At 40.6% G+C, this 27912-nt stretch overlaps 2 protein-coding genes across 4 annotated transcripts in view; both read right to left on the bottom strand.

Annotated features, from left to right (window-relative positions):
- Positions 1 to 27912, bottom strand: part of RapGAP1 (Rap GTPase activating protein 1) — a 108468-nt gene that overhangs the window by 70110 nt on the left and 10446 nt on the right. The window contains exon 2 of one of the 3 annotated variants that reach the window (XM_015173277.3): positions 25701 to 26265. The exons of the other annotated variants lie outside the window; for them this stretch is intronic. Within the exon in view, the coding sequence (XP_015028763.1) occupies positions 25701 to 25978 (278 nt within the window). The 5' untranslated portion in view covers positions 25979 to 26265. The remainder of the gene's footprint in view (positions 1 to 25700; positions 26266 to 27912) is intronic. 3 annotated transcript variants of the gene reach the window in all.
- On the bottom strand, positions 15160 to 21513 carry LOC138911216 (uncharacterized). The gene is made up of 2 exons (XM_070208997.1): positions 16071 to 21513; positions 15160 to 16010 (listed from the first exon to the last, which is right to left on the bottom strand). Exons 1-2 carry the CDS (start codon positions 20857 to 20859, stop codon positions 15559 to 15561), a joined length of 5241 nt encoding a protein of 1746 aa, XP_070065098.1. The 5' UTR covers positions 20860 to 21513; the 3' UTR covers positions 15160 to 15558.

The following is a 27912-nucleotide window of genomic DNA, read 5'->3' as shown; positions in this document are numbered from 1 at the left end:
ATTTGATGGCATATGCAAACGTCCCCTGAGTTGAATGACCCTTCTCTGTGATTCTCACAAATTTTAGCTGACGATTAAAGCTTGATGCATTAGGCAGAGACAATACCTGAGTGGAATATCCAATATCTGCTCCGAGCTAACACCTTTCTCTGAGGAATTTAAAACTTTTTTTTGGCTTTCCAAAACCCAACGAATATACCCTATATTTATCCATTTTGCAAGTATTTTTGTGGGTCTATAGTTTGGAATCTCTTAGTTTATCAGGTTTTGTTCAGGAAGCAACTTACAAACTAATAAATACTTTAAAAGCCAAATAATCTCTGGGATATTTCGGAATTTTTGTTCTAAATGAACTTGAATAGTTCAAAGTGAAATAAAATATACGTGACATTTCTTGTAAATCCCTAATAAAATTATAAAATTCATAATAAAATATAGATAATTAATAGGTTTAATCACAGTCATCTAAAAGTTGAAAGCCGAAACCTATTAATGGATCGCATAAAATCTCTTGATACTTTCCCCATTTTACTTTCACAGTTAGCAATACAACAAATATACCCTTTCCCTTAACGAACTCAACGCTAGGGTATATTGAAAACGAAATATGGAATACAATGAAAAATTTATTGAATTACGGAAGCTGTCGCTGCGATTTGAAATTGAGAGCCTTACACGATTGGCTGACGTTGCCGTTGAGACATATCGAATGGAAATGGAAATGTTTGTAAATATTTCAATTTATGACATTTTTTTTTTCAAACGTTACTTACGACAATCTGAAGATAGTTACGAGTGCATATGGAAATAAGTGGCTTACCTGGAAAATGGAAAATAAAAATAAATAAAGTTTATTGCATAATATTTACAGACTTTATGGACTCTAAATATTAAAGCTGTAAAATATGCCAAATAAAAGAAAAGGCTGGCAATTTCTGACATTCCGCAATCCTTTGCCATTAACTTTAGTTATTCGCAAAAGTTTACAGCCAAAAATGTGCACAGAGCTAAAATTCTTTAACTTAAACTATGCAAAGGTAAATTCTCAAAATGCTTAAACAAATTGCAACAAATTCTGAAAAAAACAAAAAACAAACACTGCGATTCATGAGTCTGTAAATGACTGTTAATTAAATATGCACACGCAAAAAGCAAAAATATTTACTTTTCGTACTAGTTGAGGGATGTCAATTTATGGTTGACTAAATAAACTGAAATTCGATATGTGAAATAATTTTATTATTTCGCTTTTTTATTTGTTATTCACAAAGCTTAATAAATCGAATAAAGTGCATATTGTATTCAGGGTTTGAATAAACGATAAAACGATTTGCACAACTTTTTCATAATTTAAATATGGCATCAATGATGCTCATTATGAGCATAATGATGATGATAATGATGTCGATGATGGGGCCAATTTGCGATATGCTCGCCATTGCTCCAAGGGGAGACGAATTGACATTATTCTCAATGTGTTTTCGACATAACAAAACACATACGAGTGCACGCAAAACGTTTCTGGCTCTGTCTCGATTTGAAAGTGAAAACCCAGAGGGAAATCAGATGGTAGAGCAGCCAGACAGAACGAAGCGATAGTGCACACTTGATGTCAGTTTCCATTTAACCCAACTTCGATTATTTAAGTCAAAATGGCATTCGCTATAGTATTAAGTGCTTGGAGAGCACGTGCAGGCTTTAATTATTAATTGTAGCTATCTTAATCAATACAAGAAGCATATGTTAGTTCTTATTTAACCGATTCCGACAAATTTACTGCCTGCAACTGAAAGACGGACCTATGCAAAGTTTTAAACTGAGAGACTAGACATAGAAACAGACAGACGGACGGACATATGGACATGGCTGCATTAGCTCGACTGTTGATGCTTATTTGGAATATATATACCTGATATATATGTGAGATGTAGGAATAGAGAAAAGTTGTACTTTACTTCTCAGCCGAAGTCTTGAAAGCTCTAATTCAACCTCGAGGTAATGCATAAATAAAATGATTAAAAATTTACTTGAAGCTCTAAGCTCATCAAAGGGGACTTATTTAGCAGGAAGAAAGCTTTAGGGCGAAGTTATTTTATTGCCATTTATTGTACAAGAACAAAATTAATATTAAAGCTTAGTCTAAAAGCAATAGAAGTTTACAAAGAGCTGACTTAAATGCATTACAGCTTTAACTCAAATAAAAATTGATTTAATTGTAAAACTTAACTTACTTAAAGCTCGATTAAAGCAGTCTTGTATAAAATAGCTTTTGAAAGCTTGCAGCCAAATGCAGCTGAAACTTTAAGCAAAACTAACAAACAACAATTATGCAGCGCACTTCACTCGCTTTAATTAGTTATGTTAAGGATAATTACATAAAGTCATAATGCGCAACGGATGATATTCAAATGAATAACTCTGGAAATGATTTATTTTTATGCTATTTAAATATTTTAATATAATTTTCAAATGCGCAGCGAAAGGGCCACAAAGCGCATTTGGCTCGAGACAGCAAAATGTAATTTAACTAATTTGATTCAATATAAATTATAAAGGTAAACAGCAACCGCAGCAACAACAACGATTAGTCAGCCAGCCACAACAACCTTATAAGCGTGTAATTTAATTTAATGCAGCCAAAAGCAGCAACAACAACAACAACAACACAACAGCAACATGGCGCGTGAATAAATGTGGAAAATGTTGCACAGTTGCAACATAGCGACAAATACAAAACAAAAACAACTAAAACTACAACAAAATTTTAGCTTTTAATGCGTTGCAATCGGTAAATCGCTGAAGCATTCAGTGCTGGAGGCTCATATATAGTAGTAGGAAAGGGGCGGAGGGGGGGAGGCGTGGCAGTGGTCAAAACTTATATCACACAATTTGTTGCCGCCGCTAATAAAGTTGTTGGCAACAACAAGTGAGACCCCAAAAATTGCTGCCAAAAACAAACAAAACTGAATGAAAAATACAAAGAAGAAGCAGACAAACAATTGCACAATGTGAAAATGAAAAGAGGAAGCACAAAATGAGCAGCCCAAAAAATTAATAGGCGTCTTAGCTGTTGTGGGCTTGTTGTTGTTGTTGTTGTTGGTGTTGTTGTTGCCGTCTTGGCCAACAATCGGAAGTACAAAATTAAAAGCCAGACACAGACAAGAAAAACCCAAACTACGAACGGAACAAGAAATAAAAAAGATATCTTCGGCAATTCGAAGTTTAAATACCCTAAGTGGGATGAGAGTGAGGTAATATTTATGCCTTATTTCAACAGACTTTTCCTATAGTAACCATATGATATAGTAGACCGATTTGAGAAGATTTTGCAGACACTTAGTAGAAAGATGAAGCTTGTAAATGCTGGGCTTAATCCAGATGCTTTAAAAAACCGAAAAGTTTTCTATTAGAAAACTGATCTTATTAATCGAAAGTCATTTATTTTGATATAGTTCTCTGATTTTGATTGGATTTTGCTCCCATATATATATAAATATAAATAGCTGTTTTACATATATTTTTAATTTGTTATTCAATTGTTTTTTAATTTTAAAAATTGCGATATATTCGAATACTAATAAATTGTGCCTACAACCATAAAACAGAAAGTTTTATGATATAAAACGATATAAAACTGAGAGCACACAGAAAAGTCGGCTCGGCTGGTGATACTGAGCAAGAATATATATACCTAACCGATTCGGAGCTATCTACTTTTATGCGTCGCACATTTGGTAACAAAATAATAATACCTTTTACAAGGGCATACACAGCACCAACAACACCAACTACAGCAAATGGGAAGTATGTGTTTAGGTCTGCGTCTTGGGGAAGTGGCCTAGAAGATGTACTGCCAGCTGGTTGCTTCGTTAATCTGGCTACTGAACCCTTACAAGTTCAAGAGAACTTCGGCTGTGTAAACATTAGTCAACTCCGCCCGAGCACTGAAAGTCCTTCAAAGTGCCTTTATGGTTTTAGCCAAGTTTACTAATTACAGTTATTCCGGTGGCAAAGTTAAAATGAACTAAAGATGAGTCATTAGAATTGCTTAGGGTTGGGCCTGTCCATAAGTTTTGTAAGCTTTTTACAAGCGAGTTGTAAATATAATTATTATTTTCAAATAATCTGATAGTAAGACTGTTAATAAATGTGCGCTTAGGTGGGAAAATACTAAAGATTCTTTTTTAATATTTAAATAAAAATATGTTTTAGAAATGCTTTCATGGTTAATATTATGATTTAATGATGGGATTTAAATAGTCACCAAGTGTATATTTAAGAAAGACACATATCGGCTGTCGACCCCATCGATTTTGTATCTTATCGACCATCTATTGTTGGACGCACAAATTGGCCAGACCAAAGCACCATATCATAGGAAAGATCGGTTGAGTATTTAATACTTGCTCGAAAAATAATAAGTCACTACATTTATATAAATAGTATCTACGAGTCGAGCATTCTTTACAATATAGATCTGCATATACAACGCATTATTTACAATAAAAAGTTCTTTCATTATGTCTGTCTTTAGGATATCTTCTGGTCGAGCATTCTTTACAACATCGTTCTACATATACATAGAATACACGTCATATACCATAAAAACTTACACAAAATACCACTTACTCTTTTATATCTGTCTGTATAGTATCTTCAAGTCGAGCATTCTCTACAACCTCGTTCTAAGCTATTTTATATTTTTACAATGTTATATAATCGCTGCCATTTAGCACCTTGTACACTTCTAGTTAACAGCCCTGCACTTTATCATGAGCCACGTCTAATTTATGTAGCGCTTGTAAAACTGTAAATTGGGGTCCAGTTTTTGCATCTTGACGCGTTTTCGTCAGACTTGGCAAGTGGCTGTGTGCAATTTTGGCCGCTAATTGGCCAACACTTGCACTGCCAGCCGCAATTTATGGCCAGTTATTAGTCGACTCTGAGCTCGGGTCTGTTAAACACGTGACTATTAATCAGGCTACCAAAACGCCGGCGGGTCAACACTTAAATTAAAAGCCTTAAACTCTTGTCAAATTAGCAATGAGCTGAGGCAAATTTGGCTGCACAAATAATGCAAATGATTTACCTAATAATCCTTCAAGAGCTGCAGGCAACGGTCAATTTGTGTAACTAGTTGTTGAACTAGTTCCAATGAACTTTAAATAAAATTAGCAACAGAGTCGGACAGAGTTTGACAGAGAAAATTAAATGCTTTTTTTCAGTTACATTTTGCGCTACAAGGAAAGCTAGAAACTGAAAATAAACAAATAAAGCTGGTTCCGGGTAAAGCTTACATTTGAAGGCATAATTGTTGTACTAAGGTCATAATGGCAAATGCTTAGCCTCATGCTCGGAAGTAAATAGTTAGGAAAACTTAATTAAGACAGCTGAACAAAATATTTATGGGTTTTCATTCCACGAAAAGTATTTACACTTTTTAGATGTAATAGATACTACGAACAACAGAGGAGCACACGTTGAACGCTTCAATTTCATTTTTTGGAACTAGTTCTCAGAGTTTTCAAAGAGTTTTCTTTAAGCCAAGCTTTTGGCTAAAAATGACCTATTCTACCTGTTTCTTTTATACCTTAGAACTACCTTTAAAATGCTTATCCATCGGACTTTTATACGAGAACAGGAATTTGTGTTGAGAATTCACAAAACTCATTTTCAAAATTCCAAAGAGAAATATTCACCCCCTCCTTCACCCTTTTTTTTCCATGTCACATAAACATAGTTTTAGATGCTTGACAAAGAGACGCATAAATAATGTGACACAGTTTCATTTTCTTTGAGGCCACCTGGCTGATTTTTATGTCCGCGACTGTTTAAAATACACATTTTAATTGTCTCAATATTGTTTGCTTCGATTTGTTTTATGTGGCATTAATTGAGATTGTTATTCTTGTTTTCATTGGCAATTAAATGGCGCAGGCTTGGAAAATGCAATTTCGGAAAACGTTTTGCTGACAAATTTGAAATTTTAAATTTTGATTGCAAAAACCTTCAATAAAAGCGCATTAAAATGCACATAAATAAAGCTGCATTTTTAAAAAACAAAAAAAATTAAAAATGGTATTAAAGCAGAATATTAAAATAATAAATATACTACATATTGGCAGCCTGTCAAATTCACGAGAGTAAAAATATTTATCTTTAATTCAAAAATTTGTTTTTCCTGCCGTTGCCTGTGTGAGGCCGTAACAATTGCCGGGCTTTATTTGCAGAGTGCAACAAATTTTCCACAAACTACAAACTATACACACACATATATATTTTCATCTGTTTTCAAGCGAAATAAAATGCGATAAAAATATAAAAAATAAACGTAGCGAAATGCCTACAAAAACGGCGGCGACGTCCAGTAAACAAAACGGCGGCAAAACAATGGGGCCAGCGTACAGTGGCTGCTAAAAGTGCGCGCACAGCCAAACAACCGGCAACGTCGACAGACGCTTTTCCGTTTATTGCACTTGCAGGCCCCTTTTATACGGCCGCCTAACCCCCCCTGGCCATGCCACTGGTCAGACAATTTGCAGTCTTGTCTGCGAGGCTGCCTGCCAAAATTGTAACCCCAGGCAATTTTTACACGCCGTTTTTTACAATTTTATTTCATTTTTGTTATTTTTATTTTTATTTTTGGTTGCACATTTTCGTGCCGCACGCCATTTTCATTTCTCGCATTTTTCTCTCGGTTTGCCGCAGCATTTTTCATAATTCTTGAGGCAGTTTTTGCCAAACTTGCAAAGTTTTTACAGTGAGGAAATTATATTTTGGCATCGCGTAATAATCTCTCGCTTTTACCAAAAAAAAAAAAAAAAAGGAAAGTCCAAAAATATTTCATAGTTGCACTCTACAGACCAGGCCGCACCCTGCCCCCAAAACTTGGCCCTGCCTCATAAATACAAAGTTGCAAGCGTAGCCGTCGAGGAATCATAAATATGTTATCGTTGTCGTTGTCGTGCTTGCTCTTCTTCTTGCTACGATTGTTGTTCTTGCTGTTCTAGAGCCCAAAAGTCTATATCATGTATCTCTCCGGCAGTGTGTGCCCATACATTTTGGGCACAAAATGCTACAAAATCTATGTAATAACTCGGGCGATGGCAATGCGGCTGTGGTTGGGGGTTTGGGGCGTTGGGGTGTTGGGGCGTTGGTATGTAGACAAAAAGTTGTGAGAAGTTGTGAGTGGTAAGTGTGCGTGTGCGGGCCATGGGATGTCGAAGTGAATTGCCGAGCACAGTGGGGCAAACCAAATGCATGCTTAGCCACGAAAGCTTTTAAAAACTCTTTTAAGGTCAACTTGCACAGTGGGGCAAGTACAGTAGACAAACCGAGCTATAGCTAGTTTATAAGCCTTTCAATTTTTTTTTAATAAAAAAAATAGCTTTTACGTCTCTACATCTTAACTCCTAATTTGCCCTGCACAGTGTGCTAAATGAAAAGCATTAAAGCGAAACTTTTATTGAGCTCTGCTTAGGGGGCGAGTCAAAATACAGAAAACGTTTTCATTAAACTTACAAAAGCACATAGAGCCGTTTTGTCCTTGGATTTCACACACTGTTATTTTTGCGAAAATTCATTAACTCAAGGCCCACTGTGCCGCCCAACGCACAATGGCACAAAAGCTGTTGTCTCTGCAACATAGAGAGCCCACTAATGGTATATCTTAATGTCTGGAGCACATTGTTGTTGCTCAACTTTAAAGCGTTTAAAAAAGAGTTTGAGAAAAATTGTTAGAAAATACGCCGCAGAGATTTAAAGCTCGATAATGCGTGTGCGATGGCAACATGTGAGGGCCTTGCCGAGTGCCCCGGGGTGGGGGCAGTGCGATCTGACGATCTGAAGATCTCGTCAACACTTTAAAGTCATTTCTCTGGTTCCGATGGGATTGTGCAGCGTTGAGATTATTGTGGAAAAATCAAAGCCCAAATCAATAATCGAATCAGTCGCATACAAATTTGTGGCACGCGGGGGCGTTCCTTAAGTTTATCACAGCATCTGCCCGGCTATCCCCTGACAATTGAATTGCTGATGAGCTGCGGCGTCGGCGCCGCCAAAGCGTCATTGAATTTGTAATGCAGGCCACAGGCGATACAATAATGGCATACAAAATGCGCCTCCAAATGAGTTGAGCAGATGAAGAACTGACATTGGGAGCGAGCCGAAACTGAACTATATATATACTATAGCCTGTATTTCTGCTGCTACTGCACACCCCTTGCTTATGCTACAGCTCCCCAGGCAGTCGTTCAATTTGAATTTCAAAATTGACGTCATCCACAATGCGCATATGATTTACTTGTTGATTCAAAAAGGCGACCCAACCACGCCCACCTCGTCTCGGGCCACATTAGATAAGCAACTTGAGGGAATTGCAGCTGAGACTTGAAGCAAACCGCGCGTGTGTGTGTGTGTGCAAAAATGCGACTGCTTAGAAGAAAAAAAAAATATGAACTTAAAACAGTTTTGCGTTTAACGAAGCTTTAATGCTCTAATACGAGCGGAAGCTTTAAGCTGCACTCATTTTACTTGATGAGAAACAATGAAGCACGCTTAAAACTCAAGCAAATTGCCAAATCAGTGCTGAGAAAAAGCTGTTGGAAAATGTAAGCTGTGTATATTTTATAACAGTATTGCCTAACAACAATTGAGATAATTTTAAGTGACCGAAAAAACTTAAAGCTGTTAAAAAATAATCTATTAAAAACATTAAAGCTCGCGAAATTGCACGCAAGACAGTTTAAGCTGAACATTTAAGATAATGAGTGTTAGTGAAGGGCAAATAATTGCTTTAAGTATAACTAATAAAGCACTATTAAAGCCAAGAGATCTAATCATATTAAAGCCCAGTTAAGTTAAACTTTAAGTATAGCTTTTAAGAAGAATACATATATTTGCGTATATCTAGTACATATTTTGATATAATGCCTATTACCGTCTCAAGTTTATCAAATTTGTTTAAGTCACAACAATAAAGCTCGCTTAAAGCTAAAATCTACACTTGCATTTCCTGTTCTTAGCTGAGAAAAAGTGAGAAACTTGCATTTAGCTCGCCAGCTTTAAGACCACCTTATTATACTCAGTCGTAAAGGGTATCCCGATTGAAAAAAGCCTCTGTAGAAATACGACAAATATTTGCAGCTCATTTGAGAATATGGTAAAGCAGCTTTTGTAAATTTGGCGCATTTGGCGTTGACGGCGACTTTTATGGCCGACAAATGAATGCAACAAAATTTTGTGCGACGAAAATTGAAAGAGACAGCAGTGCAACACGTAATTAGCCAAACGAGCCTAAATGGCTAACAGACTGCCCGACTAACTGACTGACTGGCTGACTGACAGACTGGGAGCTGAACTGAAAACTCAGACCCTAGACCAAGTAGGAGGCTGGCAGGTTGAGTTCGCCTTAAACGAAAGTGTATCGAAAATCGAAAACCTTTTGCTTTTAATTGCTGAAAACGAATTTAGAATTTTTATCATTTTCAACTTGGTCGATTTAATTGGGCGTTAATGACTCTTTGCATTAAGCGTAGCCAATTAAAACCGAACCGACTCTAGAGAGGCGTTGTTGTTGTTGTTGTTAGATAAATTAACTAAGCTGAAATTTAATTGTGACCATAAAGAATGCCGAGGCTGTAGACTGAGCGGCTGCTCCGGCTAAACTCATTTTAGTTAATGCCTCAAGTTCAGTTGATGCGAAAAACGAAAGTTTTTCCAGTTGCCTGGCCATTGCATGTGGCACGAATTCAGCTTGTGGCACATTACGTATACGCTCCGTGCATTTATCAGTTGCTTCTTCTTCAGCGTGTTGCAACTGTCGTCTATTCATTTGTGAATATCGTAAATTAAATAATCAGCTGGCCGCACAGTTGTGACCTTCAATGTGCACAATGAACTTGGCCGCTAAATGACTTTCTTTTGTTCGATCGGTTACTCGAAAACTCGCCCTCCTCCTCGCCAATCTTCAGCGATTTGCATATTTACATAAATTTGCCTTGGTAAACATTTAATCTGTCCGTCAGTTGGTCTCACTTTGGTTGTCTCTATCTGCATCCGCGCAATCTTTGTGGATCTACCAAAGCGAAGAGCCGGAGGCGCAAAGACACAGAAAGCAGTTGTTTTGTGTCAGATATATCCTATAAATGGGAATAAAGTGGGTATTTAAATTTAAGTAAAGATGCAAAATACTATACTAGCTGATCAGCAGATTGCTTTTGGCGAATTAAATCTTCTTAACATTGGCTTATTGGCTATTTATTTTTCTAAATATCATAAAACACTTGAAAGCTTTATGGTGAAGCTATTCTGTTGGCTAAACACAGTTTAGATTGATTTTAATTAGATTGCTGTAACTTGGCACAATTAGGCTCACTTAAAGCTCAACCAATTTGCTATATGTGAGCACTTTGCGATTTGGCTTTTATATTGATTCTGAGTAGGTATTTTGGGAAGCTCTTAAAGCTAAGAGTTTATTTGTAATTTTTTGATTATCTTAGCTATTATTCTGACTGCTATAGTTAGTTATAATATGTTTATTTGTTATATAGAAGACTCTGTTCAAACTTTAGTGCTGTGTGCTCTATTCTATGCTCCATGCATTGATTTACATTTCAAGGGTATTTGTCTTACAATCGTTTCTATTTAGCTGCGCACAGCTGTAAACAGTAGCCGATGTTAAGCTTCTACTGTCTGTGCTGACTGTCTCGGTAGCTCAATCAACTGGCAGCAGCAACTATTTTTGGTGCGCTGCCAACAACAATAACAACAACAACAACAACAACAACAACAACAACAAGAACAACAACAACTAAGACGGCGCCGTCGCATGCCAAAAACGCTGAAAGTGGCGGCTGCTTTTGACCCACTGACTGATATACAAAAAAAAAAAATAAATAAAATAAAATGAAAATAGAAGAAAAAGTTTGCTGTTGTTGGCTGCTTGCCGCTTGTCGAGTATCCAGTTTTGCATTGTTGCAGTTGCAGTTGCAGTTGCAGTTTGCAGTCGCGCGATTGCAAATGCAATTAACTTGTTTAACATTTCGGGCGCCAGTTGATCTCCGGCGCTGGCACTTGGCCCGCGCCCCCGCAGCGTTCGGGAAAACTAACTCAATTACAAAGCGTTTTCAACTTTTCACTTAGAAGAGCTCGCGCTGTCGCTGGTTCTCTAAATGTCACAGCAACAACAACAATAACGAATGTTCCACAAAAATATTTCATTTGAAGTTGTCAAACTTTGAGCCATAGAAAAATGTCTGCCACATCAATTCAAATACATATTTGCATCTAGCACTGACAAGCCAAACAACGGTTGACAACAAATAGAAGCAACAAAAAAGCGCATGTTGTGTTGTGCTCGATTAGGAGATACCCTGTAAAGTGAACTGATGGCTTGAGTCTTGAAAGTTGATTAAAAGTTGCCAATCTGACATCAAATTTGTTGTAAATATAGAAAACAGATACAAACAATATGTATGCATGACGGCTTGTGCTCGAATAGGAGATACCTTGTAAATTGAACTAAAAGCTGATATTTAAAAAGTTTCTAATGAGCTCTCAGTACGTAAATACTTTTGAAATATATAGAAAACAAATAAATGTCTCTTTAAATTGAGAAAATGACAGAAATTGTTATTAAACCTGCCTGCAGCATGTCAAGAGGCAAATCGACAAATTTGACTGCTTAAATAATACCCCTTAATATTTTGAAGATTGGAAAATCTAGCACTGCTTTTGACTGACTGATTCAGCGTACAGCTGCAATGTAAGTGCAAATTGGAAATTTTTATTAGCAACTGTGCCGAACGGTTGATTGAAACTTCTTCAACCGAACGAGTTCAAATAAATAGATGAATAGAAAGACATTATGGAATAGAAAAGAAAAGATCAATATTAGGTCTAAATATTGGTAAGACTATGAAAAGGCTTCCTGTCTGATAAGTTGATACTTAGATATTTATTATTATACCTCAAGATATATAATTTGGATATACTCTATTTTTCAGCCATTTTCTTTGCCTAGAGGGTATTGACAACGACAACAGTGTCATTCACCGCAAAATGTAAAAGTTTTACAAGTGATTTTAACTTTTACAACTGTGCAACCCGCCAGATACTGCCGGGACTGAGGGGCACTGATAGACTCTCTCTGTGCTGGCTCAGTCTACAATTTCCAATTAATAATTCATAAACATTTGCTCAGTGTTCTCAACTCTTCTTCGTCTTCTGCGTCTTCTGCTTGTACTACTTCATAAACTTCTGACTCTGCTGCTTTGGTGTGTCAAAAAACAAATGCTTTTCCACCCACACACACACACACACACACACACACAACCATTGTAGCTGTTGTGGTTGTGCCTTGGCCCTTGACAGAATTGCCAACACTTGTTGTTCAAAGTGTTTTTCTTGGCAATTTGTCTGCTGCATAAGAGGAACACTACAAAAACAACAAAAAGCAGAAAACAAATTTATTTATGCTGCCTGCTTGTAATTGGGTTACCAGTGGAGCCGCAGCAGCTGATGTCTGGCATGCACAGCAGATACAAAGATACACAGACACACAGATACACAGATCCACAGCTACAAAGATACATAGATACAGATACAAAGTTACAGTTGCAGCAGCAGCGCGCGTTGCATTTGCAGATGCTAAGTGAAGTGAGTTTCAACTTGTATTTTTTTTTTTTTTTTTTGCTTTTCTTGAATAGCGCTTGAATAGCAAATGAGTGCACTACTCATACTCATATTTGTCTGAGTAATGAATGGATTTTTTTTTTCCATCCAGCTTAATTTTTTATGTGCATTTTTATGGGCTTTTCCTTGATTTTTACGATGCTGTTGGCTTTAAAAACACGCTATGCAGCAACGTTTTGTAGCCTTACTAACTAATAACCGAATGATCTGCTCTATAAATCACAGATGAGCCGAAGTTCTAATGCCAAACTAGCTAGTTTCAAATTTAATATCTCGCATGCCATTGCCTCAGCTATTTCATGTGTCCCCAAGTTTCTATTTTTGTAGTTCTCTTCAATGCAATCATGCGTTAGTTTAGTCCAATGCTCAGCACAAATTTTAATTTTCCTAATTGCCAAACGCATAACACGCATTCACAGAGTGGACTGTGCCAAAAACTCTACCCAAGCTCTGCTTGTTTATAAAACACAGCAGAAGTGTCTAAGTTGATGTTGCCACGCTGAAGAATACCCTGTATACAACAGCAGCCTTACTACCGATAACTATCGATGGCTATCGATATGACTTATTATAATAGGCACCCTCGCAAGTTACGATATTCGCTAGGGTTCGAATATCGTAACTGTCGAGTGGGCTTATTATAATAGGTAATAACATCTCCTCTCGACACTTTACCATATTGGGTAGTGTACATTGTCGAATGCGACAATGCGATATTTGATTGTGTCTATTATCGATATATGAACCTTATTACATTTTTGGCAATATGACAAAAATATGATACAAAATTCCCGTGTATTTAATTAATTAAAATAATGCTTGATGACAATAAATGCCTAAATATATTGAAATTTATCTCAGTGGATCTTATATGTTTGTCGAATTAATTTAATCAAATCTAAAAAGTATTTATTTTAATCAACTTATTATTATTTTGCTAAGATAACATTTCGAGAGTCCTCAAAAAAGCTTTGTTATTGGTAGCAGCAAATATTTTGCAAATTGAATATATTATATAATTGAATATATATATAATAATATGATTCACCTCTAACAACATGTTGTTTTGTCTTTTCAAAAGATAACTATGAAAGCTTCTTATGTCTATATGACATCATATTCTAGTGTTAATTTATAAGAAGAATTTATAATATTAGTTTTGCTTTTGTTTTTGGGAAGCATGCGAGTTCTTTGCTCAATAATAAATTAGCTTTAACGTTTGATGTATGCGGCTTCTGATGCCGATTAAGTCAAAAGCATAAATAAATAGTTTACAAAAATACATAAATAATAAATATGCTTATAAAAACGTGTTCCATTTTCATGCTTTAAATATTAGCTTAACTTTATTATACCCATTCCTATGGCTAAAGGGTATTATAAAGCTCATGCATAGCTCATAAGTAGGCACCTTCACTCTTAGCCCATTTCGAGCACACATTTATTGGCCTCATTTGAGGGGCAGATAGCAATAGAGAGAGGGAAGAGGGATGTGCCTTTACATATTTTTTTCTTTGCATAATTGTGCGACTTACCACAAACAAGAGAAAACAATAAACAAAGAGGAAGTTTTGTGTGTCGAAGAAAACAAAAGTTACATCAGTTTGTGTCAAACGAAATCTAAGCCAAACAGAATGGACCATTAACAATGGGGCTATATACACCTGACTTCGCCCCCCCCCCCCCCCCACTCTCTTCGCTGCTGTGACCAATGGAAAATGAATGGCCGCAGCATAAATTAGCGTCAAGCTGCGAAATTGACTTTCGACACAGTTCGCAGACCAAATGGGAAACGGGTCGATAAAGTAGTTGGGAATGGGGCACACCTTATCTTGGCACCTTTTTTTTTTTTTGGGTGACGTCTGCGTAAGGATTGGCCAACACTAGCCACCCCCTGTCCCCACCCACAGGTTCCAATTAGGCGCTTTTCTAATTGTGCCTGTGTGCAACAGGCACAGCAGACGCTGCCTGGATCCGGTTCACTGGCATGGAAAATGACAAGGCAGCAGCTGCTAAGTTGCCCCAGCGCCTGCCCCTGCAGCAAGCCTATCCCCCGCACCCTGGGGCCACTTTTGCCTGAGGCGTTGCTCTTTCATTTGTTGCTCGTTTCTTTTTTATTGATTTTTCTTGGCGTGACTTTAATTTAATTGTTGTCAGCATCTTTGAACTTTGCCTGTCACCCCCCACCCCACACACACACACACACAGACACCCAATTCCGCCCCTTATTTGTGTCAGCTAATAAATTCGAAACATTTTTGGAGCGATTATGTGGCTTAACAATCGTAATGCCTATTGAACTTGTGCCGCAGCGATTACAAAACTCGTTTCCTGTATTCATATCTATTTTTGTTTCTTGATTGAATATCGCGAATATCTTTATTCGTATTCGTTATTTATGAATCGGTTTCTTGAACTTGCCAACTCTTGGCCCAAAACGCAAGTAAGCCCTGTGTGTAGTTGCAAGCTTTTTTGCAACCAATTAATTCTAACTGCTTGTGCAGCGAAATTCAAACACTTAGATTAGTTTTCAAATGGATTTATTTGCCGCGCAGGGCACTTATTAGAATTTATAAGTTTTAAATTGTTGCTTGGCAGCCAACTCGAATTAGTTGTGCCTAGGTTGCGATCAAAACGAAAGACTGACTGGTTATAACAATATGTAAAGCGAATCGAAACGAAACTCCAATAAGACGCTCGCCGGTTAGAGCGAAGGGCAGCAATGCAAGCAAAGCAATTCAGAAGGAGAGTGGACAGCAGCTTACAAAGAGCGCGCAAAAAAAACTATTTGCTCTTAGGCTGTAATTATGATTGTTATTTTCTGCTGTTGGATGATGTCCGCAGCCGTCGGTGTTATCTCTGCTGTTACTTGACCAAACATTCTCCCCCCGTTGGAAGGCAAGGGCTTTCAACATCATCCTGTTTGGGCAGCAAACACAGCTTTCGTACAGCTCTACGTATGACTCCAGTCGCAGTTTGAAGCACAGCAACTCTGGATACCCCATCAGATCCAGAGATCAGCTCTTGCACTCTGGCGAGTGGCCACTTCAGCGGCGGTAGATTCTCATCCTTTACAAGGACAACATCGTTAATGGAGAGTCCAGGCTGAGGAGTGCGCCATTTGGAGCGCTGTTGAAGAAGCGTCAAATACTCTTCGCGCCAACGGGCCCAGAATACTTGTTGGAGATATGTGACGCGCTGAAAATAATTAAGCCGATTGAAGTTAAGCTGCCTTAGATCGGGCTCAATGTATGATGAAGATGGCGCTGTACCCAGGAAGTGTGCGGGTGTCAAGACGTCAAGATCACCTGGATGCTCTGAAAGTGGAAGTAATGGTCGAGAATTAATAATTGCCGTGATGTGGCAGACGAGCGTACGCAGCGAATCGAAATCCAAAATGGAAGAGCAAACAGATCGATAAAAGTGGTGCTTAGCAGTCTTCACAGCGGCTTCCCATAGTCCACCAAAGTGCGGAGAGCGAGGAGGGATGAACAACCATTCAATTGATTCGGTTAGGCAAAACTCGTTAACGGCCTTGACATGCTCGTCTCTCAGGAACAGGCGGTTCAGATCTGCTAGTTCGTTCTTGGCACCTACGAAGTTTGTCGCATTGTCAGACCAGATCCTTGAAGGTCGAGAGCGAGTCAGGATGAAACGTTTTAGGGCGTTTAGAAACGATGTTGTGGACAAGTCCTTTACAAGCTCTAAGTGCACCGCCTTTGTAGCGAAGCATATGAACAGACTGATATAGCATTTCACTGGTGGCCTGTTGCGCACTTCGTTCTTGTAGTAAAATGGTCCACAGTAATCAACGCCAGTGACCATAAAGGGATACGATGTATTAAGACGATCAGCTGGTAGGTCTGCCATTATATGCTCGGCCAATCGTGGCTTGGCACGAAAACAGATTATGCATTTGGCAACAATACTGGAGACTGTTTTTCGACCGCCAATGGGCCAGTACTGGAGCCGAATCGAAGACAATAAAGCGCGAGGTCCAGCGTGTAAGTTTCGTTTATGAAAGTAAACTATGATTGCTCGCGTCACAGGATGCTGACGGGGCAATATAATCGGATGTCGCGCTGAGAAGTCCAACGACGAGTTTTTCAGCCGTCCACCGATGCGAAGTAGGCCGAAGTCGTCAAGGAATGGTGCAAGAGAGGCCATTGAGCTAGACGGTTTGACATGCCTTCCTTCCTTCAATGCCTTGTAGTCATCGCTGAGAGTAGCCATTTGCACTGACCGCAGCAACCAATGTGTGCCATGATGCAAGTGGTCAACGGTTAGTTCAGCTCCTCGGATTCGATTTACAAATTTGTAAACATAAGCAAAGACCCGCTGCAGCTTGGAAAACGAATTGATGAACTTGCAACCAATCGAGAGATCCGGTTGCGCTGCAGTTCCGAGGAGTACCTTGTGTCGAAGTTCTGGTAAGGATTCGACAGGTACACAGGAGGCAGGCCACTCTTCCTTTCCCTTACTGAGAAAACTCGGACCATGGGCCCATAATGGAGACCGGAAGAGCTCACTAGGCAGCGCTCCTCGTGAAATTATATCCGCCGGGTTTAATTCGGTGGGAATATGATGCCATTCCATTCCAGTGGTGAGCTCTTGGATGGCTGCGACTCGGTTGGCAACGAAAACATTGAATTTCGAAGCATCATTGCGAATCCAAGCCAAAGTCACGGCAGAGTCTGACCAACAGTAATACCGACAGTCGAACACTTTCATTTGGCATATTTCGCTGAGAAGTTGAGCCAGTAATGCAGCTCCGCAGAGTTCCAGCTTTGGTACCGTGATGGTTTTCACAGGCGCGACACGCGATTTGGAGCATAAGAGACGCACGCTGGTGTTGCCATTGCACTTTGAGACTGTATAGACGCATGCTCCATAAGCGCTTAGGCTGGCATCACAAAATCCGTGAATCTCCACTGTACTGTCTGATGAGAGTGCTCGACGGGGATACTGGAATTGCTGAGTATACTCAAAATCAGCGCAGAAGTTGACCCAGGCTGTGCTTAAGTGTACGGGCAGGCTCTCATCCCAGTCCAGCCTTTCTCTCCAGAGATCCTGCATAAAAATTTTCGATTTTGTTATTACGGGACCAACAAGACCAAGGGGGTCGTAAAAGCGAGCAATTGCGGAGAGTATTGACCGTTTTGTCAGTCTGGAGGGCAACCTCAGTGGAGAGAAGGAGAAAAGGAAACAGTCTGAAGCGGGATCCCAAACGAGGCCTAACGTTTTCGTGATGTCACTGCCATCGTCAAACTTAAGCAGCGTTTCTCTATCCTCTTCCGGTATGTTTTGGAGTACAGATGTGTCGCTAGAACACCATTTGCGCAGCCTAAAGTTCCCCTTGGCGAGTAGTCCAGATGTTTGTTTCAATATCTCAATTGCTTCTTGAACACAGCTACCACCAGAAATGAGGTCATCCACGTAGAAATCTCTTTTAACAATGTCAGAGCCAATAGGGAAAGTTTTCTGCTCATCCATGGCCAGTTGGTGCATAGCTCGCACTGAGAGAAACGATGCTGGTTTTGTGCCGTAGGTGACGGTGTCTAATTTGTAAATCTGTATCTTCTGATGCTGAGACTCACGCCACAAGATACATTGAAAATAACTGTCTGCGGGTTCGACTCGTACGCATCGATACATTTTGCATATATCGCCTGTCAGGGCGACTGCAAATGTACGAAACCGCATCAGTATCGAAAACAGCTTCGGTTGGATGGTAGGACCTGCCATCAGTGCATCATTCAGCGAGTGTCCAGAGGTAGTAACTGCTGAGCCATCAAACACGACCCTTAGCTTGGTTGTAGTGCTATCCTCCTTCAGCACGCAGTGATGTGGCAGGTAGTACTTGCATTGGCCCAGTGCAGCTGAGGTAACAAGTGACATGTGACCCAAGTCAAGATACTCCTTGATAAATGCTGCATACTGGGGTTTCAATAGTGGATTACGGTCTAGTTTTCTTTCTAAGTTCAGGAATCGACGAACCGCCTGTTGATAGGAGTCACCCAGCGGATACATGCCTAGACGTAGCGGTAAACGAACTGAATAGTCGCCAGTCGACAGACGTTTAAAATTGGCCTGAAAGTGTGCCTCACAGTCGCGTTCCTCCTTGTTTGGTAAGGACTCAGGGTCGGTGCAGCATTCCAATTCCCAAAAACGACGGATTAATTCATCAATCTGTGTATTAGGCTGCAGATGCGAGTCAACCAGCAGATCTGGATTCTCCATTGATCTCATGGCCATGAATGATGATTTTCCAGCATGTGAGGCACCTCCCGTAGCCACCCAACCAAGGCGAGTCTTTTGCAATATCGGCAGTCCAGCAGCTAGTTTAATCTGGCCGACGCATAGCAGATCGAAGAACAGACTGGCTCCAATCAACATGTCGATTTGCTGAGATTTAAAGAATTCAGGATCAGCTAGTTGTATATTTGATGGAATGTTCCATGATGCAGGGTCAAGAGTGAAGCCAGGCTGATTATCGGTGATGGATGGTGCAATCAAGGCCGGGATGCATGTGGAGTACTCCGACACTCGAGATTTGACATTGATGTTGACCGAAAACCCATCGGACGCAAATGCTGCATCACCAATGCCAGAGACGATTACTGTTGACTTGAATTTGCGCAGCTGGAGCTGATGAGCAAGACGAGAGGTGATGATGTGCAACTGCGACCCAGAGTCGAGCAACGCACGGCAAGGCACCAAGGAGCCAGCGCGATTTTTCACGTTGATGACGGCAGTGGCAAGCAGGACCACATCGTGCTTGAGATGCTGGGCGGTAGTGAGAGGCGAAGATAAAAGTGCCGCCAAGGTGTTTTGGGATGACGAATAAGTTTCGGTATCTTGAGCATTGTTTGGGCTAGAAGCAGCGATGTGACTGCTTGTGTTGCCAAGATGCAACAAGCTATGATGTTTGCTTCCACAAACTCTGCAAGCGCTGGAGCCGCAGACTCTCAGCTGATGTCCCCTTTGCAGGCAGTTTAGGCACAGCGCAAGCCGCTTGGCTTCGTGAAGGCGCAGCAAGGGCGATAAATTTGCGAATTGCAAACATTTATAAATAGAGTGGCCTGCGACTTCACAAAACACACAAGCACTCGTTCCATTCCTAGTCACTACAAACGTTCTTCTACTACTGTTGTTCTGGCCCACCTGGGAGCTAGGCGTGTACATTGCCGTAGCGTGATCCGCATTTTCCAGCCTTTGGCAACGCCTCTCTATGAAGGTTGTAAACCGCTCGCATGATGGTATGACGTCCAACGGCGCATCATCCTCCCAGCTAGCCTGCGTAACGCTATCTAGTTTTTGCAGCAACGTATGTACTATGACGCAACCGGCGATCTGTTCCACACTGCCCATCGATTTTAAAGCACGTAGATGAGAGTTGAGCTTATCTGAAAATTCGCGCAGCTGTGCAGTCGCGCCCTTGTCCACCTTTCTCAAACCCAAAATTTCAGAGATGTGTGCCTGAAAAATAAGACGCTTGTTATTAAAACGCTTATCAAGCAGTTCTAAAGCGGCAGCATAATTTGCGTTTGAAATTTCCAATGAGCGAATTGTATCCAGCGCTGTTCCTTTAAGGCATGACCGTAGATGCTGGAGTTTTTCAATGTTGGTCAAATACGGATCCTTGTCAATGACCGTGGTGAACAGGTTCGAGAAATCGGCCCATTCTGTGTAGCCTCCACTAAACTCCGGCAATTTAAGTTGAGGCAATCGAGAGTGGTTTGGAACAACAAAGGTAGAACGCGAGTCATCGGCTGCGGCTGAATTGAAGGTGGAACAATGCGGAATCTGCTGAACCTTGCTTCGATTTCCGCGCTCGCGTTGAAGGGACAGCCGTAGCTGCCTAATAGTTGACTCAAAACTTGTCTGAAGATCCTCATCAACGCTGGCATGATCCACCTCCAACAAACCATCACAGACTATCTCAAATTTCGCCTGCAAGTCAGATGCCATGCTTATGTAATCTTGCAGCTCGTAGTCATCAACATCGCGAAGTCGAGCGGGATCAAGTTCCGAGGACAATCTATTGAGTCGATCAGTTAAATTCTTGATCTTTATTTTAAAAACAGCAGCCTGGGTTCCAACCGCCACTTGACTAGCTGATGTCGCCTCATCATTTCCATTTGCACTTGCACCTTCATCAAACATTATGAATGTAGCGCACAACAAGGTTCACACAGCCGAACTACAATACAAGTCTGATCGCGCAAGTGTTCGTTCGAGCGAGATAGCGTATAGCGGGTTATAGCGCGCAACGATTAGCGGGGATTTGCTACGGCGTTTATGTATAACAACCAACTGTATGCAGATGCGCAAGCAAACGGCTCACCACACAGCTTTGCCCGAACTGATAACTGTCCGTTGACACGACAAGAACGAAGTACAAGAAAAAATAGAAAAAATGAAAGAAAGAAAAATCACGTCGGGGTCACCAAAATGTGTAGTTGCAAGCTTTTTTGCAACCAATTAATTCTAACTGCTTGTGCAGCGAAATTCAAACACTTAGATTAGTTTTCAAATGGATTTATTTGCCGCGCAGGGCACTTATTAGAATTTATAAGTTTTAAATTGTTGCTTGGCAGCCAACTCGAATTAGTTGTGCCTAGGTTGCGATCAAAACGAAAGACTGACTGGTTATAACAATATGTAAAGCGAATCGAAACGAAACTCCAATAAGACGCTCGCCGGTTAGAGCGAAGGGCAGCAATGCAAGCAAAGCAATTCAGAAGGAGAGTGGACAGCAGCTTACAAAGAGCGCGCAAAAAAAAACTATTTGCTCTTAGGCTGTAATTATGATTGTTATTTTCTGCTGTTGGATGATGTCCGCAGCCGTCGGTGTTATCTCTGCTGTTACTTGACCAAACACCCTGTTATTGTTGTGTGTCTCTTGAAAGCTGACAGGCACGGCACTCTTGAAGTGCCGTTACCTTGTTGGAGCAGCCCCTCCGGGGGCTTGGTTCTTAACTGTGCCGCCCGTTGATTGTTCATAGCAAATAACTCGAAAATTATTTATCAAGATTTCTGCGTAATGCAATAATTTCAACTTTGCTATTGTCAGCTTACGTTAAAGCACCCTGTAATTCAGAAAGCAAGCGGGCCTATAAGTCATTCAAAATGTGTTCAAATTTTTCGCCTTGTATGGCCTTTCAACCATTTTGGAATTTAGTAATTAGGTAAGCTAAAAGATTTTGCCAAATATTAGATTGCATTTAACTACGAAATATCCAGAAATAAAAGACACTTTGTATGAATAAGCTTCTGGTTTTGATGTAGAGTATCCACTAGTCTAACCTAAGATGTTCCATTCTTATCGATTTTTTGTATGGGCCAGCCCGGAGACAGTTGTGGCAATTGCTCAAGAATCACGTACGCGGACATGCCCCAACGCCCACAAAATGCCTACAGTCGGCGAGTGCGACTCTAGCTCCTCGCAGCTCCTCGCAGCTGCTCGTGCTGTGGCATAAATAAGCCTAGGCAAGTTTTAGCCATGGCTGAGACATGGCTGGTGAGCCAGTCGAGCGGCCCTGTCAGGTGCAAAACTGTTGCCACGAATGTCACGTGCACTCGAGGAGAGTCTTTCATCAGTTGTCCGGCTGTGTGGCATAGTTTGCCATTTCTGCATTTGGCTCGGTGTCTCGGTTCATCAACATGAACTAGTTCATTCAAATTGCAATTTCCAGCGTTATCCAGCGCTCCAATTGGCTCATCCACAAAGTTGGCTACCTAATCATTAAGCCATTAAATATCAACCAAACTTGTCAGGCAATTATGCAGCAGCTATTTTCAACCGGATTGCCCCACTCGCACCACTCGGACCACTTGCACCACTCGCCGTGGTCAACAACAAAAGCTCCGGCCAAATGAGCCACCCACAAAGTGTGGCTCATAGTTATGTTGCGTGTCGAGATGGTTTAGGCTCAGCGCATGCCAAATTGTTTCACAACAGAAGCAAATAATCACAAATACCATAAAAAGCAGGGTTAGTCGAGTATGCTCGACAGGAATATACCCTAGAGCGGTATTTTGAGCTCTCTGGCAACTCTTTGTAATAAACTTTCAGACTCGAATTAAAATATATAACAAATATATGTCCGACATCTAGTTAATATGGCCGTCTTATCACATATCGCAGATACAGGGTATCATAAGCAGCACAAAGAAGCAAGCATAAGACGCAGAAAGACACACACACACACACGCACACACGTAAAATTAAATAGTGATAAATGATCTGGCCTGGTCGGCAGTTTGTTGTTGTTGCTGCTGTTGGCCAGTTATTTGGCTCGGGTTTTGCATATAAATTAGCCAGAAAATGCCATTGAAATTGAGGAATACGCACATCTGGCCAAATTCTACAAGCGTTGCCATCTCGCTCGTCGACTGACCGACTGTCGACTGTCCAACTGATTCCGTAAACTGGGCTAACTGTCTGCCAACATTTTGAGGTCGACTAGCTGCCGGCAAACGAAATGGAGATCGAGTTCTAGCTGCGGTCCGGCACATTGGGAGCAGAGCCAGCTTTATATATAGCTTTACATATATATATATATATATGCAGAGAGGAATGAGGGGGGGGTGGCACATCTCTGGGTCACATAAATCAAAATTGTTGTCTGGGCTAATGCGAGGCGATGTAAAAGCCAGCAACCAGAAGACAGTCTAAGCCCAGCCAAGTAATTAAGTAAAAATAGCCCAAAAAAAAAAAAAGAGTTGACAACAAGAGCGCGGGGGAAGCGGGTGCAAAGGGGAAACGGAAGTGTTTATGTTTTAAAAATTATGCCTTAAGGCGCAGCGCTTATGTGTATGCGTGTGTGTGTGTGTGTGTGTGTGTGCGGATGTGTGTGGGCGGCAGCTAAATAAACTAAACAAAACGAAATGAAAAGCAAAGAAATGAAAATCCCTTGTGACTGTCAAGTTCATTTGCGGCGGCAGAGGGACATAATCAGAGCCCCAAGCTCTTTAAAGAAGAAGAAAAACAACAACAGCAACTACGAAAAAACAAAAGAAATGAAAATTATTTTTTTTTTTCTTTGTGCGACTTGCTATAATAATTATTTACAAACGGGCCCACGCCACGCCCACAGGCAAGAGGCAGCGCAGCAGGCAGCATTGTTCTTTAGAGTTTTGCAGAGGGGATTGGGGCGGGGGAAGACGTTGATATGCACATTGTGTGTATGTATGCATATATCTCTTTCACACACACACGCACACACAGCCTTTAGTCAGGTATCAATTACAAGTCTCTAATGCGAATATAACAAGCAAAGAACTACAAATAACAAAAAGACAAAAAAGACAAAACAAAAAAAAGGCTAAAAAATGTTGTCTTAGCCATGACGAAGCTTAAATGCCCTTGCAGGCATATTGCTCAAAGTTTTTCTACAGAAGCTTGTTTCCAATCTAATAATTGCTAAAGAAGAAAAAAGGTACTCCATGGGGTCTACCTCTATGCCGCACACAATTCAAGACAAATACCTAATACCCTTCAAAAGGGTATACAAATATGAGCAGCAGGCAAATAATGAAAGTTCACTTATGAGGGGTAAGGAGTGTGGGATTTATAGAAAGAGTTGCTCAGCTAGTGGGCACAAGATAGCCGCACAAATGAAGCGCAGCACAATTCTTGACAGGTTGCGGCAGGTGCACGTGTAGGGTGCACAATAAACAAGTTGAATGGCAAGAAGCGTCGAAATGAGCCAAGTGGCGGGGGCGTGGGGGAGCAGGGGAGTGGAAACAAATTCAAGTTGAAGCTTGTCTAAAAGTAGGAGCTGATGAATGGACAACAATAAATGGCTTACATTGGGCAGCTCAGCGTCATAAAGAGCTTTAAGGCTTGCCTTGGGCTTATAAAAAGAAGAAAAAGAAGAAGGAATTTTTGGATTTTCAGGAAATGATATTTACAATGTTGAGCTAATGTGTGCCAAAAACAGTTGGCGATTTATTGGAAGAACTTTCAAGGGTAATCAAGTAAAAGCGAAAATCCAAAAGAAATATAAGCCTTGACGCTGCGAATAATTCAGAAAGTGTCAGATATTAACAGCTGATGTGCAGGATTATGTTAATTGGAAAATAAAACATCAAAATGATGTATGTAGATGCGGAAGATATGATGGATAGAAAGAACAGAGCAGATGTAAAGGACCACAGCAGCTTTTAATAACTTTGTAAAGCTTAGGAAAGAAAGGTTTTTGATCTTATGAGATCGGAGTCTAAATGGATGCGTACGTTTAAAATAAACATTTAATAAGAATAAAATAATATCTTAATAATATTATTAAACTTAAGTGTTATTAAATAATTTAGCTGTAGATTTAATGTCTGCATAAGGCCATACACAAGCAGAAGAATTTGAACACGTAATTCTGCAGATTCGTTTTTACCAATGCAAATATTTCGTGAAAGAATTAATGCAGATGCAAAAAGCACATCATATCTGTAAGCTGCTCTTACATTGTGGATCACAGTTCATTAGCGGTTCGCTCTGCAGTGGCAAACAATGGTTGCACGTGTTGCATTGTTGCAAAAGCCAACAAATTGGCAGCAACAAACTTTGGCAAATCATTGACACAACTGAATTGCGGTGAAATTTTGCTGAAGTTGGAAATGGCAATTGGATGGGAAGCAGCAGCAGTTGCAAGTGGCAAGCGGCAAGTGGCAAGCGGCGGCTGCAACAGCTGGTGGCAGCTTGGGATGCAATGCACTCATTATGATGGCCACAAAAACCAAAGGAATGCGACAAAATGCAGCGAGTGATATGACGAGAAAGAGACGGGGAGAGCAAAGAGCAGGAGAGAGAGAGGGAAATGGGGAAAGCGCATTTCGGGGGGCATCCCATCAAAAAGGCATCCATCATGCAATTTGTCAGGGGCGTCACATGGCGTCAATCTTGGCCAAGTTAGCGGCAATGCAATGCCCTTTTAATGGCCCCCACAAGCTGTTAGTGTGTGTGTGTATGTGTGCGTGTGTGTGTGTTGATTGTTTAGACGTACCCGGCTGGTGAGGATCCCTGGCTGAAGCTTTTGCCAGCTGCCAACGCAGCGGCTGCCGCTGTGTGAATGTGACGCTGCGGCGGCGTTGGCTGATGATGCGGCGACGAGGTGGCCGAAACGGTGGGTGTGCTCTTCGAGGAGGATGAGCTGCCACCAGCCCCGCCCCCGCAGGCGCCACCAGCAGTGGCCACTTTGCGCTTGGGCGACAGCTCCTGGGCAGCATTCTCGCAGACGTTGTCCGTGCTGACGACCTGCTCCAGCATGTGTATTTTCAGCATGTTGTTGTTCTTCTTCTTTTTGTTGATATTGTGGGGGGGGGCTTATTTTGATTGATGTTGATTGACTGCTTGACGTTGCTTTGTATTGCCTTTGATTTGTTTTGCTTTTGATTTGTTTGGTTTTTAATTTTATTTTTTTATTTTTGTGTTTTTTTTTTTTTGGTTGTGTATTTTTGGTTTCAAATATTTGGATGCGTTTTGTTGCGGTTGCTTTTGGTCGACGCTACTCTCCTTTAATATTTTTTAATATCTTTGCTTTTCACTTTCAAAGTCATTTACGGCGTGTGCTAAAGGTAGTTGGGGTATAATTTAATTGCGACCTTGCTTCAAAGTTAATGCAATTAATTTGCAATTTGCGTGCACTTCAGTTTATCGAAAAGCCAATCGCTCGGAGCTGCTCAAGTGCCAGTTGATTAATTAAATTTTTTGGTCAATAGAGTCAAAATTGTTTACGGCACGTCCCGTTATCATGAAACGACTCAGCAGGTAGCTTTAAGTTTTTCCAATATAATTGACAAAAGAGATACACCGAATTTTTGATTAAAAATAACTGCCCGTATATAGTCAAGGCACTGTTAAATCAAATAAAATACTCCAAGCAATTCACAAGTATACAAAATATTTAAATTGAAGACTGGTATAAGATAGCAGTCAGATGAATTGAAAACTCTTAAGAGTACCTAAGTACGTCAGTGCATGACAACTTTTTGGTACACGGTAAATTTTAGGTACATGTTGGGGATAAGTTGTTGAATCGTGCCAGCTCATTTGTACATGATAAGTCACACACAGAACACATTTGAACTTATAGGTACATGTTAGGTCATAGGTACATGGTAGTTACAGCTAATCTGCTGAATAAGATAATTCCATAGTTAACGAAATTTATGACCTTTTGTTGGTTCATGGTTAACTGATCTGTGCGTGATAAGTTCTTGATTTAAAGTAGTAGAAAGTACTTCTTTACCACCAAGAACTCCTGAGTACCTAAGTTCCACCAAAGCCCATGGTACAGCTACCCTGCAACAACGGCTACAAGGTACATGACAACTGTAGGATATAGAACTTACAGCCAAGTACATTTTAACAACAACCAAGCTTCCTTTAAGCTTCTTCTAATTGTATGGCAGCACCTAGTCATATTCTCAACTTGGCCATATTTACTTGTTAGGATAATTCATTTTACGATGCGGCAAGCGGCAACTGGCCGCAAAAACAAATCCAATTTCAGTGGCTTTATACGCCGTGCAGCTGTTCAAGCAGGTTGCCAAAGGCGATAAAGGCCGGGCCCCCAGGCCGGGCAAATGGAAAAATATGGATAAAGATGGAAATTTAATAACTGAATGCAGAGAAGTCAACTTTACGGGCGCTCGTAAAACTTCATCAAACGCGCTACGTGAAAGAAGCAAAAAACAAAGAAAATCACTCAAGCCCAAAATAAAGTGCTGGGCATATTAAGAAGTAATGCTGAAAAGCCATTGGCATTGCTTTGCTTTCTTCCTGCTTTCCTTACGCCATGTCCAACGGTGCGAAGAAAAGCGCGTGAAAATGCGTGCAATATGAAAAGGCAATGACAGTAGACACAGACACAGGCACAGACACAGACACCGAGACGGGAACAGACAGGGAAACACACAAGAAACACGACAAGCAACCCGCACATGTGGAAGTCTCCTCTTTTGAGCGGGGCAACCTCCAGCCCAGGCTCGAGCAAATGTTGAACAAAACCATCATAAAAACCACTCGAGGCAGCTGTGCGGGAGCCCGAAAAGAAAAAGTTGACTTGAACCTGCCCACTGACAATTGGCTTATGACTAGAGGGTTGGCCAACCCGCCAGCCCATGCAGGGCAGGTTGGCTTCGGAAAGGTAATGGCTGTGTGGCACGTGTCCAAGTGCCGCCAAGATGATTTATGTTGCATGGCATTGACTGAAG

Source organism: Drosophila virilis, chromosome 4 (assembly GCF_030788295.1).
Source record: "Drosophila virilis strain 15010-1051.87 chromosome 4, Dvir_AGI_RSII-ME, whole genome shotgun sequence".
Classification (NCBI taxonomy): Eukaryota; Metazoa; Arthropoda; class Insecta; order Diptera; family Drosophilidae; genus Drosophila; species Drosophila virilis.
This window is presented reverse-complemented; position numbering and strand designations above follow the sequence as displayed.